Source organism: Callospermophilus lateralis, chromosome 5 (assembly GCF_048772815.1).
Source record: "Callospermophilus lateralis isolate mCalLat2 chromosome 5, mCalLat2.hap1, whole genome shotgun sequence".
NCBI classification, from domain to species: Eukaryota; Metazoa; Chordata; class Mammalia; order Rodentia; family Sciuridae; genus Callospermophilus; species Callospermophilus lateralis.
The window spans coordinates 125,990,123-126,009,965 of NC_135309.1; the positions used below are offsets into that span (position 1 = coordinate 125,990,123).

At 36.9% G+C, this 19,843-nt stretch overlaps 2 protein-coding genes across 4 annotated transcripts in view; both read right to left on the reverse strand.

Annotated features, from left to right (window-relative positions):
- Itga1 (integrin subunit alpha 1) overlaps positions 1 to 14,459 on the reverse strand; it is a 151,108-nt gene extending 136,649 nt beyond the window's left edge. The window contains exon 1 of the mRNA XM_076857298.2: positions 14,380 to 14,459. Coding sequence (XP_076713413.2) covers positions 14,380 to 14,440 — 61 coding nt within the window. The 5' untranslated portion in view covers positions 14,441 to 14,459. The remainder of the gene's footprint in view (positions 1 to 14,379) is intronic.
- Positions 1,791 to 14,465, reverse strand: Pelo (pelota mRNA surveillance and ribosome rescue factor). Of its 3 annotated transcripts, XM_076857299.2 has the most exons (4): positions 14,380 to 14,465; positions 4,378 to 4,511; positions 2,745 to 3,995; positions 1,791 to 2,439 (listed from the first exon to the last, which is right to left on the reverse strand). In XM_076857299.2, exons 3-4 carry the CDS (start codon positions 3,468 to 3,470, stop codon positions 2,008 to 2,010), a joined length of 1,158 nt encoding a protein of 385 aa, XP_076713414.1. In that variant the 5' UTR covers positions 3,471 to 3,995; positions 4,378 to 4,511; positions 14,380 to 14,465; the 3' UTR covers positions 1,791 to 2,007. The 3 variants fall into 3 exon arrangements, with proteins under 3 accessions (XP_076713414.1, XP_076713415.1, XP_076965603.1); XM_076857300.2 differs by lacking the exon at positions 4,378 to 4,511 and having other exon boundaries at positions 14,380 to 14,456; XM_077109488.1 differs by lacking the exon at positions 14,380 to 14,465 and having other exon boundaries at positions 2,745 to 4,592.
- Between the last annotated feature and the right edge of the window lie 5,378 nt (positions 14,466 to 19,843).

Below are 19,843 nucleotides of genomic sequence, written 5' to 3' on the forward strand. Positions count from 1 at the left end.
TTTAATATTTTAGTTAAAGACAGGGTCTCGCTAAATTGCTTAGGACCTCACTAAGTTATTGAGGCTGGCTTTGAACTTGCAAACCTTCTACCTCAGCTTCCAGAGCCTCTGGGATTACAGGTGTATACCACCATGCCCAGCTGGGCAAGGAGAATTTTAAGAGCTCTCAAATTGTAGCTAACATTTGAGAACATATGGCCTAAAATGTATTGCCTAGATTTATTAGATTTCATCTCAGTACTGCATAGATTTTCATAGTAAGCTGCTTCCAAATTTTAAAATTTTTACTGATTATGATTCATTATCAGATTCTCACTTTAATGATCTTAGTGGTTTCCTTTCTATATTCCTTATTTAATAAAATACCTTTATACATTAAAACTAAATATTTATAGAATTATAATGAAATATTGGCAATAAATTCTTTTTAGATTAGGAGGTAGATATATATAAATACAAACATCTGATTTTAAAATATATGGAAATGTCAGTTCCCAACAAACATTACATGAAAAGGTTCAGACCAGTTAGGAAGTTTTATCAAAAATAATCCCCAAACCTGTTATGTGATGAGAAAAGAACACAGACACAGAAAAGACAAGCAAAGGTTTACTTAGTATCACTTCTTGAGGTAGGAATCATTGATTCAAGAGTTACAAATCACTGTAAGACCTTTCCTAATTATTTTTCTAAGCTGAGGTTTATAAAGATCGAGATGTAATTCCATTCCTAAAGCTCCCTCTATAACTCTTAGAAATGCATATCAATAATATTTAATAAATGCTAGGTGCAGTGGCACACCTGTATTCCCATCTACTTGGGAAGCTCAGGTAGGAAAATCACAAGTTAAAAGTCCACTCTGGACAAAATTAGTGAGACTTTGTCTCAAAATAAAAATTAGGATGTAGCTTAAGTAGTAGAGTACACCTGGGATTGATTCCTACCACTGAAAACAAAATAGCAACAACAACAGGAGCAAACCACTTAATAAAAAGGATATCTTAACTTCTGAAGTACTTGCAGAAATCCCCTAATTACAGTAAGGAATACTGGAGTATAACCACCATGCACTAATGGTATGACTTAATCAAACTTTCTGAATATGCTTTTTAAGACCTAAAATAGTCCAGTAAGATTATGAAAACAGACTAATTCCACAAATTAAACATAGAATTAAGTGTAACTTTGATAAGCCAAAAAAAGTAAATAAACAAATAAAAAGTAGTGTGGCAGTGTTTCAATGTGAACACCTGAAATCTAAATTGGAAACTACTTTCAGGTTTGCCACTGAAAGTAGTCTCCAATTTAGATAAGGCACTTATCTTAGTCTTATTTAAAAAAATAGAGTCTCCAAAGAGATTAACTATTAACTCCATGATCTGAAAATGACTGATTAAGTATTCCTCTAAAGCAAGTATGATTTAGTCTAACAATGAAAAAGCACAAGTTTTTTCTAACATGATTAATTTAACAAATCTCTGAAGAAAAATAGCATGTTAAACTTGTCTTCAAAATTTACTAATTGGTTATCAATTAAAAGAGGAAATGCATGTAAGTCTAAAAAAAAGGAGGTGGGTAAAAAAGGAATCATTAAATGCAATGCAAGAATACCAGGCAAAATTAAAATGAACAATAAAAACTCAGGATAATGAGAGAATATAGCTTTTTTTCATAAGGAAAACTAACTCAAAGTATGCAATATGATATTTTATGATCTATGCCCAAAATAAGTATTCCTATTTTTTTAGATATAAAAAATTTTTTTCCAAGTACAAGTAAAATTATCCTAATTAATAAATATAAAACATGGAATTTATTTCATTTAAGTTTATTGTTTAGTTTGAATACATGTTCTGAGAACTATAAAATATCTAGTGTGATCAAATACATGAGAAATTCCAGTATGAACCCAAAAGTGCCCATCTTGCAGCTTTCTCTCAAAGGATGCTGAAAAAAATATATTAATGAAGTGAGACAAAAGGTTGTCTCAACTATAAATTTCAATCATTAATCTTCTTCAGAACTGGAATCATCCTCTTGGTCAGAAAGTTCAGGAACAGGAAATCGAAGAATGGCGGCTACTCCAGTCAATTGGCTGAGCTGTTCCCCAGATACATGAAGACTAGAGAATATCCTAACAGTGCCCGCATTTTCTTTTACACTGTCCACCAGCCTTACATACCGGCTACGTGTAGCTACATCCTGGTGTCTGAAGAGCTCATCGCTGATGAGCAATGTGTCAACAGCCATGGCTTCGTTAGCCTTCTCCACCTGCTTGAGTCCATAGAAGGCTCGGTCAGGTTCATGTTGTAACATTTTATAGAAGTCATCCAAGGCTTTAACTTCCCCAGCAGCTTTAGTGTCTGAAAGGCGGCTAGCTACAGTAGGGTCACAAAGGGCCTCTTTCAGGGAGTACTTGTGTCCAGAGGAGGCATGTACCTAGAATCACAATTATAAAAGACAAAAGAATCTCTGAAAGCATCCACTAAGCAGTCCATGTTTACCTAAAGTCTAAAGAATTAACAAGGATACATATATGTGTGTGTGTGTGTGTACGTGGACTTCAGCAAAGTTTATTACTTAAATATGCTAGATATTGAGCAGTTCTCTTTTCATTACTTCATTTACAATCCCAGCTAAGTAGAGCTTCTCCTCTTTCACTTTTCCCAGTTCTAAAACTTTAGGAGCAGTTTATACCAATCCCTCTGCCCATTCTTAACTATCTCTGAGTAAAAACATTTTACCTGAAGGAATTTGGACCGGTTTTCTAGGAGAACTTTGTTGTCAGTCTTCACTGCTTGCTGAAACATGTAGTCGCAGAACTGTTCCCGCACAAATCCTGGGCTGGCCACCAGGACACACTTTACAACATCGAAGTTTATGTGGCGCTGGATGGCCTGAACCACCTGTTCATAGAACCGCTCCAAGGCCCGGTCATGCTGGGAGCAGTTGCCTTTCCTTTTCCTAGGGATGTTCACCTCCACCTTGGCCCGAGTGAGGGTCATGCTGGGAGTGACTAAGCAGATATGTGCGAGACCTTCCTGCATGACCACCGCTGCCACATCAGCACTCCAGGCAGGGTCACAGGCCTGTTCAATGCGCTCCAGAACCACACTATCCCACTGTTTCTTGGCCAGGGTGAACTGGCGGTTGGGCTCCAGCTCGATGGTGTGGTAAGCCCCCATCTTGACATACTCATTCTCTTGGATATTGGTCCCTTTGACCCGCAGCTGGCAAGCTTGAGAGTCAAAGTCAATGGCCTCCACGCAGAGAGTGAGCGTTGTACGGACCCGGTTGCTTCCTACGCTGCCAGTGGAGGACTCGGTCTGTACCTTACGGATGGTGGAGGCGCGAAGGCTGTCGCCCACCTGCACTAGATTGTAAGTGTGCCACATGTCCTCAGGCTCCTCGGGGACCAGGGTCACCTGACCCGCATTGTCCTTCTCAATGTCCTTCCTCACCAGCTTCATGACCTTAGTTGAGGCTCAGTAACAGAACAAGAAGAACTGGGGGGGGGGGGGATCCCCAGAGGGAAAGGAGTAAGGGGTAGGGGGGAAGGGAGTCTAGGCCGGGAAGGGGGCGGGGTCCAGTTTCTATGGTCACTTGCCCGGAGGGAAGGAAATACTGTAGCTCTGACTCATGCAGCCGAGGGGGCACTTACTCTAGCCCTTCCGGTTTTAGTCTCCCCGCGCGGCCCGACGAACGCGCCCAGGAGACACAGCAGTGAACACGAACCTCTCGAGGCTGCAGCCGTCAGCTCCGAGCAAGTGGCTGACGCAACGAGGGCGCATGCGCAGTCCACGTCCCGCCTCCCACCGCCCGGCGCACGTTTTACGTCCTCAACGGAGAGGCGGGGCCGCGGTTGGCCTGCGCAGGCGTACTGAGCGATTGGCGCTCCTTGGCATTAACTTTCTTCAGAAGGAGCACGGAATCTTTGGTGGCGGTGCTTTTGTTTTAACGCTGAACTTGGACATGCTAAGTTTTCCCTTTCATTCCTGTTGTGAAGAATTGAATACGTGAGTGCAAATATATATTTTTAGCTGGGCGCGTTTGTCACGCTCAGCGGTCCTCACTTGGCGTACATCCAGTTTCAAAACTTAGATCTGACAGTAAAAGGAGGTCTCAAAAGTTGCGGACTTGGCCCCTAAAGTTCCAAATTGTGCTCGGTTTTGCTCAATCCTTGTCCGCATTCAGACGTGACACGCCTATTAGAGCCGGTATTTCCAGAAGCGATTTCTAAACGATTGCGTCTGGGTTTTGAGCAACGTGCCCAGCTGTTTTCTGCGCTGAGTTACCCGAGTCTGCACGATCTAATTAACCCAGATGTTAAAGCACTGATCCCAGAGAGAGCGAGAAGAAACTATGTGTGGAATTTACCCCTGGGTGGACTTCTCAGTGGCTTGACCTGGCGTCCTGGGAATCCCAGAATCCAAAGTTGGCAGTCAGCAGTCTGAAATGTTCAGGGTGGGGGTTGGTAGCAGTAGTTTGGCACGCCAGCTTCACTGCCAAAGCTAGGGTAAAGGCAGAGGATATGGGATTTGGAGATAAACTGATCTACTGCTTATGACTGACACAGAATGAATAGCTACAGAATCGATGTTAAGAAAATCATTATGACTGCCACTTTTCAAGTTGGAGAGTGGGAGCGGGATTGACTCTGAAGAAGACCAACAAGTAGGAAAAAAATCACCACAGTTTTCTTGAGAATTAAGATGGAGAGCAGAAAAATGCTCCACACATTTTCTCACGAACTTTCCTTTTGTGTTATGTATTTTAAGGTGGAGCTCACTGTTGGTGAGACAGAGATAAAAAGGAAGAATCTGGTTTTGGTACAAACCTTGATAATTTTAACTTAAGTGTCATTTATCTTCCTCAGAGACATTCAGGGGAGAAAAGGGTCCCTTACCAAGACTCTCATATAAGGTAGAACCATTATTTGTTTGGTGGTTTCTTCCCAACTATATTTTCCCATCACCCTATCTTTCTTCCTATCATTCTAAAGTTCCTAATGCACGTTGCCTTCTTCCTCCAATTCCAAGAGAACCCAGTAATTTTTCACTAAATAAGGAACTGGTCACATCAAAGCATGAAGGTGGATTGCCTTTCCAAAGGACATTTTACCATTTAAAAGGATCTCATTAACTTAGAATTCCTAACTTCTTAAAGTGAAAGTATACGTATGTGCTTATGGGAATATGTTTATGTGGGGAGGATAAATTTGAGCTGTGGGCTTTGAAATGCTCCTTGATCACCAATGGGAGTATACTTCATCTAGCACCTTAATTTGCCAAGGATTAAAAACCACAGAATCACAATGGTAGGTACAGAATAGGTTTTTATTGAAGAGCTGTCACTGAATATTCACCAAGTGCTTTCCTATGCTCTTTCTAATCCTTGCCTGTAAGGTAAATATTTGTCCTTTTTAAATTTATAGAAGAAAATAAATCATGGGGAAGTTGAGACATGTGTTAAAGATCACATAACTAGTATTCAAATTCTGGCCTGTTGGACTCTCTATATAAAGGCCCATTTTGTAGGAGTCTACCTAGAAAGTTTGAAAGCTCTAGATCTTCCTCTGCTTTTATTACTTCTTAAAATCATATTTTTCTTTTCCACATGGTTTTCCTTTGCCTAGCTTACATCATCATGATAATCTTTAACAAATATATTGTATTTTATAGGATATTATATTTTATATTCTATGAAAGTATACAACTTTCTACATTTAAAACATATAAAACACATGAAATCTTAATTTCATGGCTTTTTTTTTAAAAGATATAAGATTTTGGACTATCTTTTTAAATATCAATATGCCCCAGTGATTGCATACACAGCATTTTTCATGGAATTGCTATTTGATCTGGGATATCTGCAACAGCTTAGAACTTTTTCTTTTTTTAAAAAAGTAACTTGAGCTTATTGTTGAATGAACAGATGTTGTCTCTAAAGTTATGTGTTATGGCTTAATATAACTAGACTGGTCATTGTTACACTTTTATTTTGAGATATTTTGGATTCTAGTTCCTAATTAAATCCCAAATTCCTGAAGTTTCAAGCATCAATACTCTGGCCTCAAAAAGCTTTATTTCCCATTTATACCCTTAGGGGGCTCTTAAGAGCACACCTTGACAGTAACTTTGTTCCCTATACATCCTAGAAACTTTGTACTTTGCTATCTCATTCATCTGTTCTGCATAAATAGAACTTCTTTTCTTTCCTGTTTCCATAAATCCTATGTATCTATAAGGTTAGTTAAAATCAACTTGAAACTGTGCATCATAGCAATTTGAATGCATATCTTGTTTTTCTTATTGGGCTCTGGATGGTTTCATCATTGTATTACTCCACTATTCCCTGAAAAGTTCTCTGCATGTAGTAGGTACTCATACCTGCATAATAAGCTAGGTGGATAGAATGTAAAGTGTGGCAACTATATTAACATTATTTTCAAACACCTTTTAAGGCACTCATATTGTTATCTACTTTAGTTCACTTAATAATGGTAATTCTAAAACTCCTATGGTTAAAAATTCATTTATTTTCATTTTTTTTACAAAATAAGCAAAATTATGATAAAAAGACAAGCTCTTTTGCTTAAAATTATAGTTTTATTGCCTTTTTGAGAATAAAACCTTTATATCAGTAACTTTAATTATATCTGTTTTTCCTATAATGACTTGTTTATATTAATCATTCCAGAAGACAAAAAAAGTCAGAGTGGGTATCTCCAAAAGGTTGTTTTGCTTTTGTTTTTGAGACACTGGAGGAGAAGTGGGGTAGAAGTCAAGATAATTGTGGTTCTTACCCTTCAGTTGTTTTTATTGTAACTTTTGGCAGTACTCATCCTCTAAAACTCAATTTCCTTTACTTGTGAATTGAGGGAATTGGATTCAATAATTAAAATCATTGTAACTGTAAAAATTATGCTGCAACATGTAAAAAAATTAAATACTACCTATAATCTCACCTAACATGTTTTTTTCAATTTTCATGCTATCTTTTAACTTTGAATCTTTATAAGGTCCATTTTAGTGATAAAAGACTGATTCAAGTTAAACTATGTATACCAACAATCTGCAGACCTGAGTTAAATTTCATAACCTCCATAAACCCAAACTTTTCTCTATATTGTAAATGAGGTAATTTGTTCTGCTTCTCCCATTTGACGATTAGTATGTGGTTTTAATGATATTTCAATACTTTGTAAATTGAAGAGCTCTATAAACAGGTAAGGTACTATGATAAATCTCTAAGAATACCAAAGATTGAAGTTAGAAATCTGACAAGCCAACTGTGAGGATTCACTTTGACATGATCATAGTTATTCAGCCTTGGAAGCATAAGTGATTTGGTAATTTCCTAATGGATAATCTTTTGTGTGCATTTCTTTATTTTAGCACCTCATTTGTAAACCTTAGGTTCACCCTTCTGTGTGAAATTGTTCATGCACCTAATTGGTGAATTGGATGGAATACAGTCCTTCCTATTATACTAATATGTCAGAAATGTTTTTTTTTATGAGAATGGCAGGAATTACGGGCTCCTGGAGAACTGAAATCTTGTTTGAACACCTTGTGCTCAGCACAGTGTCATAGTAGGTACTGTATAAATTTTTTTTTTGTCTCCATCTTGTTTGCTTTTGTTCTGTTTTTTTGTTTGTTGTTTATTTTTGGCCAGACTTACTTTCCTGCAACACAAACCTGAACTCTTCATTCCTCTTCATAAAGCACCTTGGGAGCCTCTCCCATATTGCTTCTTCCAGACTGAGTCTCTTAAGGGTAGAAACTTCCTTTTATTTGTCTTTGTGTTCCTAGAACCTAACACAATGATAATCGTATATATTATATGAAAGAATGGTTACTAGTTTTCCTTCAATTCAGAACTTTTAAATTGTCTATCACTTGATCTTAAAATTAAGAAAGTATATTCTGTTTTATAATTTTACTAAGAATTTTCAAAGAGGATTATGCATAAGGTAAGTTTCTGTAAACTTAGTTTTTGAGATATCTATGCTTGCATAAGAAAATGGTGATTTATATGCATCTTAATAAGGAAAAAGTCTTGATATATTTTAAAATAATTTGTAATGGTAATTAGTTTTGATATACATGATTTGGGAAGTTATCTTTACAGAATTTATAAGTAGTCAAAACTCAGATTATGAATATCTAGTGTTAAATGGAATTGTTTCTTTAGAGAAAATGTACAAACCTCAGATGTTACAAAGTCTCCCATGTGACTTCTTCAAGCAAAACTAGACAGGTGTATGTGAGGATTATTCAGCTAATTTAGGCAAAAGGGAAGAGGGAAAAGGGAGAGTTTCCCCCTTTTTTTTTTTTAAAGGAACTTGTACTTATTTACTATTCCCTTTTTTTTTAAGGAACTTGTTTTCATTTACTATCTAAATTTCCTATGATTGAAAATGCTTACTTGCAATTGTGACAAAACAATACAAAACTATCAAATAAAATACTATGAAAAAAGTGTGTGTGTCTATTTATATGTATTCCTATGCATTATACGATCATTTTGCAAAAACTATTAAAATAAAACATAATACAAGCAGTTTTAAAGTCTAGTTAATGAAATTTTGAAAGTACATTTAACCTGTAGTAACAGTACATGATTTATAATAAAATATGTAAGCTACTATAACCATTTGATATTCTAATGTGATTTTAAAATTTGCATTCATTTAAGCAACTCATATTTCATATGCAAAAGCATATGTCTTCACTCTTGTTGATATTTTAATTACAATGATTTTTTGTTATTTCAGATTTTTCTCTTGTTTATTTACAGAGATCTGCTGTTCAGGTAAAACAGTATTATAGTTTTGGGACTTACAGTGAATTCTTAACACCAGTCATTGTGTGCATTTGAATTTCCCTTTAAAATTTAGTTAACTTTTAAATTACCCTTTTAAGTCAGAAAAGATTAGATTAAAATTAGGCCCTTACACAATGCAAACCCTAGTGAAGCACCATGACAAAAGATAAAGAGTTTTCTAAAGCTAGAGTCATTGATTCTGTACAGCTGGAACATTCTTTACTTCTTATTGTCATCTTTCTCCTAAAGCTCCCTTCTAAAGGTAGATATTCAGAGGAAGCTTTGTTTATGGGAACTTGTGAGGCTGCTGGTAGCAGAGGAGAAATTATTCCTTGAGTCAGATACAAACTTGACTCTGGAAGAGAACTAAGAGGACAAGAACAGTGTTCACAGAAAGGGTGTCATATTAGCCTCTTTGAAATCTTAAGGTGTAGTTTTCAAGTGTAAGAAGAAATTTCCATGTAGATATACTTTATATTATGGATTATAATTTTCAGATGTGTTTTTTCCCCACATTTCAATATCTCTGAAACTAGGATGCATCTGGCAATATATTAATTATATATTGGATTGATAGTGCTTGTCTTAGTGGTGCATAAAATATTGGTGCATTTTTCAATTGATGGTATTTCCAATTCAAGTAAATATAAACATGGGTGAGGATATAATTAAAGGGAACAATCTAATTCCTTAAGTACTTCATAAGTTTGTCTGTTATTTCATAATTCATTCAATAAAAGGTACTTGTGATTCCTAGATTCTAAGGGTAATAAGCAAAGACCCTGCTCTCAACAGAGCATAAAGCAGGCTTGGAAAACTGACAATTAGATATTTAAATATTTGGTATATTATAAAAGCAAAGGAAGTATGGTCACACCTGTCCCTGGGGAAAGGGTTTCATTATACTCCAGGAAGTTTCTTAGGAATGACACTTATGTCTAGAATTAAGGATCAGCAACAGTTGGAATAATTATACAATGGCTTGGAGGAAATTTCAGGGAGATAGATAACAGAGGAGCTGAAAGAAGTTAAAAAATCTTGAGAAAAGGAATATATTCATCTAATTTTCAACTCTTGATACTTTACTGTACTTGCTTGGAGAGTGAATACAATTAGCTTAATGCCAATTCAAGTACACCATTTTGTGTTTCAAACAACAAAATAACAGTACAGGTAATAATGGTATTTGGTCTCTCATAATTTTCTGTTTTTAACATGAGCTATTTTATTCTGCAGTTATTTTAAGGGACATAAAAATTTATCAAGATGTAAATCTCAGTGGGATGTTAGGATTGAGGTGGAGGAACAAAGGCAGAGGATCATCTGTCTAAAGAAGTGGGATCAAGTTGGGCAAGATGGCACATGCCTGTAATTCCAGCATTTTGTGAGGGTGAGGCAGGATGAATTCAAGTTTGCAACAACTTAGCAAGACTCCCTCAAAAAATTAAAAAATAAAGGACTGGATATGTAGCTCATGTTTGTTACAGGGCCCCTGGGTTCAAGTCCCAGTAACCCCCCAACTCCCGGCCAAAAGTCAACTTTTTGATCCGGAACTGTGTCCCCACAGATCATGCATTAGAATCTTGAATCATGAAACACAGAAGAAACATAGGTAAACTAGTGTAACAGATAGATTTATTACTCTCATTGCTTATTTACTAAACAACAAACAAAAATCCTGCAAATTCATTGCTGCCTTTACAGACATCATAATGACCAAGGAAGTTTTCAGCATCTTTGGTGACTCCTAATTCCTAACATCACATTGTCTGACCCTGGAGATAATTTCTTTGGTTTGGGTAAGTGATTTCCTCTGCATATTCAGCCATCTCCTCACTGGAGTTCATTTCAAACATGGAATCCTGCCTGTGCAAAAGGTCTCAGAAAAAGACCCTAAATGTTTATAGAGTGCAGAGACATACATAACTCACTTAGGGTGATTCTATGTTTATGTTAATAAACATTCTTATTTGTGTTATACTTAGTGTAGGGTGGATCATCATCTAATTTCACTGTACACCAAAAAATCATGAAAATAACACTTGCATTAACTAGAACCTTATTAAAGTTTTTTTTTTAGATGATTATATTTGGATTTCACAGAGGATAATCAAGAGGGGAATAGACTTACATTAGGCAGGCTGTATAGCATATTTCCGAGAATGAATTTGAGGTCAGGGATCTGAATTGAGTTAAATTTGTCATTTACTTTTGCTCAACTTTGGACCAATAAAATTAATCTCAGTACTTTGATATCCTCATCTCTCCAATAAGGATAATAGTCCCAAATCTTTGCACTTTTTTTAGATTAAAATGAAATAATACAAATGAAGTTGTTGGCACTGGGCCTTGCACATATACAACTTAGCATTAAACTGTACTAGGTACTCTCTGTTATTTTCTGTCTTGATCTTGTCCTCTGGAAAGCTGAATCCAACCACTTGGATATGGCCAGTGGAAGGACTGGGCAAGATATTACAGTGTAGTGGGGAAGGGAAGTATTTATTTCCCCTATCCACTTTCTTGCTGGGCTTCAATATTGGCATTAGCTGCACTCTTCTACCTGTAGCCATTGTTTTGGTCCAGTGACCCTACTATAGCTAAGAGTTCAGAGTCAAGCTCCTTGGGTCTAGGAATGGTCATGGTTTTTCTTCCCACTGTTCCTTTAGGTGCTTTCTCCACACTGTTGTTCCATCATCATTTTTTGGTGGTTGTTCCTTTACAGTCTCTTAAACTGTCTCTATGAAAATTTCTTCAGTTAAATTCTCTGTATGTGCTATTAGTTGATGCTGATACTTTGTATAAAATAACAATAAAGACTATATTGGGCATAAGTGAGAATTTTGATTTTGACAAATAATTAAATATTGAAAGAAGCTAATTCAAGAAATTCTAAATGCACTGGGAAGTTTATTGGGATGGTGGCAGTTTGTACTTGTGATGTGAGCTCAGCTTTGAACTCTGGAGTTTGTTTAGATGGCAGGGACTAGTGGGAAGGAAGGGTGGAGTTCTTTATTACATGCTTAAAACTAGAAGAGCATATCTATAGTGGCAAATAAACAGGAGGATTATGGAGAAAGTAAGGAATTGTGACTAGATATGATGGGCACTTTTATTTAAGAGTCATGGTAGGAATAATACTGATCTTCTAGAAATGACTGTGCTCTAATTCCAGAAACTTGTGAATGGCAAAAGGACTTTGGAAGATGTGATTAAATTAAGGATTTTGAGATGGGGGATTATTCTGGTATGCTCAGTGTGCATACAGGGATCTCTAGGGAAGCAATAGTGTCATCATCAGAGAAAGAAAAGTGACAATAAAACAGAGTCAGAGGGAAAGGTTTGGAGATGTTATCTTATTGGCTTTGAAGAACAACAAAGAGACCAAGAGTCAAGGGAAGCAGGTAGACTCTAGAATCTGAAAGAAGCAAGGAAACTGATTCTCCCATGGCTTCTCCTAGAACCTCTAGAAGCAGTACCCTGGTAACTTCTTGATTTTAGCCCAGTAAGACTTAAGACCTATAGAATTATAGTAAGTGTTTTAGATTGGAAAATCTGACACCTTGTTACAAAACCAAGAGGAAACTGATATGGGGCAGTAGGAGATAGGATGCTGGATTTGGGCAGTTGAGAATTTTGGATTTTATCTACAGTAATCAGGAACCACCATAGATTTCTGACTAAAAACTCAGATATAATGAAAACAATATATTAGGAGGGTGGATTAGAGTTTGGTTTCAAAAAGCAAACAAGAAAGATAAGCTTTACAGTAGTGTACATGGGTGGGTGTGGCAGTACAACTGCAGATTAAGTGTATACTCTGAATTGATGGGAAGTTTCCAAGTATGAACAATTGATAAGGAAGAGCTGTTATTAGAATATGATGACTAGTGGGGAGGCCAGCAAAAGAAAGGAAAAATTCAAACCTCTGATCCTTAATGTTGTGAAATGATCATAAAAACAGTATATATGAAGTGTCTGCTGAATCAATAGCTATTAAAATTCTAATTTAAATATTTATACACAGAAGAGCTAAATATTATAATTCAGAAATATCTTGCATTATTTCTGTTAAGTCCCTTCCAAGGATTCATCAAGACATATTATACCACCATATATATGACACTGTAAATCGTTAACCTTTCCCCCTTTTTAAAAGTTTCATTCTTTCTTTTTAGAGGAGATGCAAACTTGATTGGATCCTTTCTGTACTAGTAATTACTTATTTGGTAAAATGAAAAACAACTTGAATAGTAAGCTTCAGATTTTCAACAACAACAACAACAACAAAATGGAAACAATCTTCAAAAATGGGGATGAAGAAGAATCGTAGGTCAAATAGGTGTAGAGGGTAGTGGCGGTAGCTGGTAAATGAACTCCCTTCCCAGCTGAAATGCTGTTCAGAAGCTACCACTGTTTGGATTAGGAGCATTTCCTGATTAGTGGAGAATATTTGGATGAAAAGCCAGTAACTCAGTATTAACTCTCTACACCACCTCACTATGGAAAAAGTTCTGCTTGCTAATAATACATTTCTGAGTGATCTTCACAAAACATTAGCAATGCCTGGCCATCTGAGACAGGGCTTAACTGTCTAACTTGTCCCTCTTTTTAATGTTAAGTGCTAAATTACCAGTACTAACAAGTATGCCAGCTACAAAAACACAGAACCAGTGAATGCCAGTGATATGCTAAAGCCAACCATTCATTAAGCCATTATTTGGTGATTTTTCTTCCCTAAAGCTTATACCTATACACTTCCTCCTATCTGCCTTCTTCCTGACACCATTTCAACTTTCCCTCCTCAACCAGAAACTGGTTTAAAAGTCTTGGTTTAATCATTTGAAATTCCTTAGAAAATGCTGTGATCAACCTAAATTGGATATAACTTTGCATTCTAGTGTTATTTTAAATCCCCTCCTTAAAATTCATATTATGTAATAATACTATATTTTGCATCTTAAAATTAGCTTGTGCTGTGATATTTACAAAATAAATGTTCATTACTCCTCAGTTTCAAAATGTTCCTCCTCTCGGGTGCTGACATGGAAACTTCATTTAGGGACAGGAAACAGTTTTGCCTTGAATACACTCTTGTTTTTTTGTTTTGTAGCAGAAAAATCCTAAATACTACACAGCAAGAAAATGCAATACTGTTCATTGCTGAACAACCTGAAGATAGGAATTTTGCATAAAAATCAGGCACCTTTTAGTCATCCCCCCAAAACCATTCAACAAAATCCTAAAATACAATGAAGATTGTAAAACAACTTTAATTTGAAAAGGTGATTCTACTTAAAGTTTAAAGCACTGCCTTACCATTAGTCATGGAGCTGAAAGGGCCTGAAGTTACATCCGAACTAATTTTTATCTGAACCAAAAAGCAGAAGCTCCTATACACTAACCTGGCCAGGTTACCTGGAGTGCCTGAAAGTAGGCAGGCGCTCCCTCCTGCTCTCTGGCCCACAGCCCTGTGGACCTCCCTCCTGGCTCCAAGCCCCAAGACCCGCGCGCAGGAGATGCTCAGAGGAAAGCAGAGTTGCTCACCGGTGAGGAGCCAGCAGCAGGCGACAGCGACCCCTCGGCTGTCATGGCGCAGGAGGGCCATGGCTGGAGTGGCTACAGTACTCCGGGATGAGCTGGTTCAGAGGGCAAGACCTGGCAGGACTGGACTCGGGCGCCGCGCGCTTCTGGCCACTTCGACGGTCTTCTCGGGTCTCACTCGGTGGCCCCAGGCGGCCGCAGCGTCCAAGCGCGGCAGAGGAATGATTTCCTGTGTTTTCGTCGAATGCCTCTAGGTCAGCTCCACGTTTTTCCCATCCAGACGGATTGCCACATCGCCCGCCCCTTCGCGCTCTTGGTCTCTGAAATCTCACTGGCAGCCTCCCAGGCTCTGTCCGAGACATGGACAAATAAAGCCAGCTTCGCGGGTCGGTGTTTAGGCTAAAGTCCACAGGCTGCAAAGCAAACCTTAAAGGGACATCTCTTTCATTGAGAAGGGGATCTGGCTCTCTGTGCCAAATCCCTAAGGTGGTAGGAAGGCGGGCAAGGACTGGACCTTTAGAGGGTGTCGCCAGTCCTGTGGCTCCGCCTTCACACTCTTTACTTCTCCGGAGTCTGGGTAGGAAGGGCACTTTCAAAGTGTCCAGGCTCTTCAGGCCTTAAAGGGAGGCTGCTTTTCGGGGTCCGATTGCGCAGAAGGAATCATCATCATTTCACTGTGAAAATGAGCAGATCTGATACCCACTCTCCTTGCCTGCAGACGCTTGAACTTTGCTTTGAAGTCCCCACCACCCGATATGCTCCACTGAGGGCTTTGCTTTTCTTTGTGGAGAGTTTGCTTCCCTTACATGACTCCTTGTTAAAGGGTGGTTGTAGATAAGATTTTCTTTGGAAAGATAATAAGATTGGGAGTGGGGAAGGGGGGAGAAAGATGCCGGCAAGAGGGTAGAGGGAGGGAAAGAAAGGGAGGAAAGCAGTTTCCTTAGAAATGGAATGTGTGTGGGCTATTTTGTTTAAGCTGAATTGGGATGTTTGTACACTGGGAATTGAATCTCATAAAAAAACTCAGTGTACTGTTTTGTTTTTCTTGTTACAGACTTTAATGAGTAAGTGTGCTTTAAGTCGTGTTCCTGTCAGTCTTCCTGGGAGAGTGGGGCCAAAAGACTTGCCTAGGAGTTTGCAAGCTTCCCTTGCACGGTGGATTGAATAACCTCCCTGAGTCAAGAGCCATATTCACATGTTGGTTTCAACAAATATTTGCTGTTTTAAAAGCAGTGTGCCTTAGTGGTTTTGAGAATTCAAAGGTGACAAAAGAATGGATGAGTGGACTTGTGTGTAGAGGTGTTGGAGGGAATCAGTTCAAGTATTTGTCTCTATCAGGGTAGGTCTAGGCAGGACAAGAGTGCCACCCAAAGGAGGGCTCATTGCCTAGAACACAATGCAAGTAACAAAAGCCTGTAGGAGTGTGGGTAAGCCTGCAGGGGTGATTGGATATATTGTTAAATAGAGGAGTGCAGCAAGTAGAAGATGAAGAAGACAAATATTAACAAAAGTTAATGAAGGTCAAAAATAGGGTGAGCAGAGAGTCTGAAGACTGTCAAATCTCAGTACCATGACTGTTAGCCAAGGAATTCCTTTTCTAATTGTTGTATTTGAACTAATTCATTACTTAGTAAGTACATTAGAAACCCTATTTCTCCCTAATTTTTGATTTCATAATGACTTTTTAAAATTCTAGCTTTAAATTTACACAAATAAATCTCTAGAAAAATAGTATTGTATTGGGTCAGAGTTCACTCCTATTATGCATTATTGGGATTCCCTGGCCTGCATTCAGTGTTCTCATATTTTTCCACAGAAAAAATATGTATATATTTCATCTCCCTGTTTATAGTCTCAGTTATATCTTCTGCCTCTCAGTATGATCCATAGGGTCTTGCAAAATAATAAGTATCAATTATAGCTTGGGTATTGAAACATCATAATAAATAATTTCCCAACAATATTTCCTGAAATGGTTTGGTTTCAAAAAACACATAATAAAGTATATCTATGTGTGTTTGTGTGTATATATACATGTAGAGAGAAATGTGTTTATATATGTGTGCAAATGTATATTCATGTGCTTATGTGGCATTCCAGTAAATTGTAATGCATTACATGAGCGAAAAAACAAAAAGTGGTATTTTAACATATCACAGAGAAATAATATGGGGTTAAAATATCCTTATAATATGATCAAGGCTATTATCTATTAGAACTTTTCCCTTGGAGTGGGGAGTTAGAATATACTTTCAATTTAAATATTTGTATTTCCCTTGGACTTAAAAACTTCATGGTCACAACTATTATTACCAGTGATAGTATTAAAATTAATTTCAAATGTGCTATGATTTTTACAACAATGCTTATTGATATCATGTAAAACCATTGCAAATGTAGAGAGTGAAAAATAGCTATTGCTGTGTAATTATATTTAGAATAAGTACTCATTTTTGAACCACAATAGCTCTAAATACAAAGCTATGTCAAGCAAACTATTTATTTATTCTTATACAAAGACATTAAGAAAACTAAGAGAAGATAAAATCTTGCATAGTGTCATCAACTAGTAATCATATAAGTTCACTAAATGACAAATGTTAAACTCTAAACTAATACTTTTCTATTTTAAATGAGACCTGATTTGATCAGACTTCTTTCAGAGTTTGGAAGCAAGAGTGAAAATTAATATTACACTAAAAGATAGAAGACATAAGTGGTTAAGAATTTGGAAATTACTAGTCTATGAATAAGAGTAACTAGTATTATTAACCAAAAATATTGAAAGGAAAAACACTAAAGTATCCTTGGATTTCATCTAATATACCAAATAGATTATTAGAGTCAGTAAGGTTCTGGAGTCATGCTGCTTGAGTTGAAGCTCTGGAGCCACAATGTGTTAGCTGGGTGATATGGGAAGTCATTTAGTTTCTCTAAGCTTCAGTTTTCTCAAATGAAAAATGGGGATAGAAATAGTAACCTTCTCTAAAAATTGTCATGAGGATTAAATGAGGCTAGCTATAAGCATTTAGCACCATTCCTGATTGAAATGAATGTTCAATGGAAAGGAATCATTCTTTCCAGAAGATTCTGGTATTAAATGTACAATTTAATTGGTATTAAATGGACAATGGAAATGTAGGGCAGGTGCTGTATGTGAGAGGTCCTCTAAGAACTGAAGCAACCTGCTGGCCATCAGAAAGGGAATTTTAGTGTTTAGCTAAAACAACTCCATCAACTCCTATTATTGTTTCTGCAATCTTCAGCTTTAGAATATTTACTTCAGATTATGGAATTATCTTAAAAATATGCCTATAATATTAGCAAACATGAAGACATCAGAACCCCATATAACGTTAACCAGAATTTGCTTTTTAAATTCAATAATAACTATCCAAAGGATTTTTTAAGCAGAAGTAAAGATAGTTTAAAACTCTGCCCCTGGTGAATGCCTAGATTCTTTGGTAATAAGATCATGGGTCTTAAAGTCACAGGAAAAAAAAAAAGTACTCCCACATGGAAGGTATTTAGAAAATATATAAGAAAATCCCAAAATGAAAATTTTAAAATTTAATATGAGATTTCAAATAAATTTTAAGGTAGCATCAAAGAGTGCTTTTACCCACTCCTCATCCTCTTCACTGGGGAGTTGGAGGTAGGTGGGGTTGTCTAGAACTGCTTTTCTCTCTTTCTCTTTTTTTAAGGATATCATAAACATTATTTAAGATTTTATTCTGCTCAGCGGAATGTACTCCAAGACAAAGATGTGGGCTAATTCATAAGGCTTACCCATTTGGGCAACTTAATCTAATTCAATAATTTTTAAGTTTCTGCTCTACATTGGGTTTTAAGGCTATGCTATGCAGAGGTAAAAATGGGTAGGACAGTGGATCTTATTTTGCCAATATGCTGTCCATTAATTTCTTTCACTTGTTAATAAGAACAGAACATAATTAGTTTTTTCCTCAATTTTAACATTGGCATGTTTCATTTTAAGTTTATAAAATTAAACAGTCTGAATTAGTTGTTGCTGTTTCAGCTTGGAAACTCATGATTGCTTCCTCTATGACCCAAACAAAATCACAGTGATGTGGAGCTTGAACTTCACCACTAGCCAACCATTTGTTTTTTGTTATTACGTAATGTTCTTATGTTCATGTTTTTTCACTTAAAATATAAAATAGGTGTTCCTCCCAGCCTATTTCCTGAACACATCTGTGCCAGAAACCTGGTCCAAAGACTGGCAACTGGTTCTTTTTTTAAAAAAGGAGGGAGGGAAAGTACTTCAGCTCAGAATCCTGGTGAGGTGACCTTCTTAACATAGTAGGAAACTTCCCGACTTATTGGCAGACTTCAAAGTGACACATCAGGGTTATAGCAGGGAGGACATACCAGGGTGGTACCTTGGCAGGAATGTTCAATTCGTGGTGCTCTCTGACTCAGAATAACAACCACTGATGAGCAGAAACAATTTAGCTGTACTGCTGGGTCCCCTCATTTGAAATATGAGTTTATGATGTTTTATTATATTATACAGTTAGGTGATTCTAGGTTGATTTACTTATTTTCCTTTAACTAGTTTCTAAAAAGGAAAAAAGTAGATTGGCTCTAAAAATCCCAGGATTACAACCAGTAGTTGATTAATTAGTATTTGAAACCAAGAGTAATGTTTCTTGTAGTAGAATTGGGCCACTAAACAAGTATGTGGCAAAATACCCTGTCGTTAATAGAAAATCAATATATTAAAAGAGAAGGAGTCTTTTATTTGGCAGTACATAATTTTATACATTTCTTCAAAAGAAAGTATTACATATTTGGCTCTGAAATAAGACTTAAATAACTTGTTTTATAATAATTACATGCCTAGTTTTTGTCTGTACTACTAGACTAAAATCTATACCAAGATAGTCAATTACTCATTTTCATCCACTACAGACTCTGCCCTTATGTATTTCAGTCATCCAAACATTTAGTCAAACATTTCCTTCTGTGCAGCAAGAAGTCTCTTAGGACCTGGGGATTAAGAAATGCTCAGGAGGGCTGGGGATGTGGATCAAGCGGTAGCGCGCTCGCCTGGCATGCTTGCAGCCTGGGTTCGATCCTCAGCATTACATACAAACAAAGATGTTGTGTCCGCCGAAAAAACTAAAAAATAAATATTAAAATTCTCTCTCTCTCTCTCTCTCTCAAAAAAAAAAAAAAAAAGAAATTCTCAGGTGCTAGGTCCTTTCCTCAAGTAAATTTACAAGCTATTTGGAGATAAATGCATAGAATGTACTTTCTACTTGCTTCTGACCTCCCAGAATCAAGAATGAATAAAATCAACAGGGCTTCTTAGAGATAAAGGGCAATGGAGGTAAGCCTGTGGCAAGTGGGCAGGGAATTTTATAGGTGAACATTAAAGGTAATGGGCGTTGGAAGGAAAGGCAACATAAAATGCATGAATAGATTGGGATCAGAGTAAAGG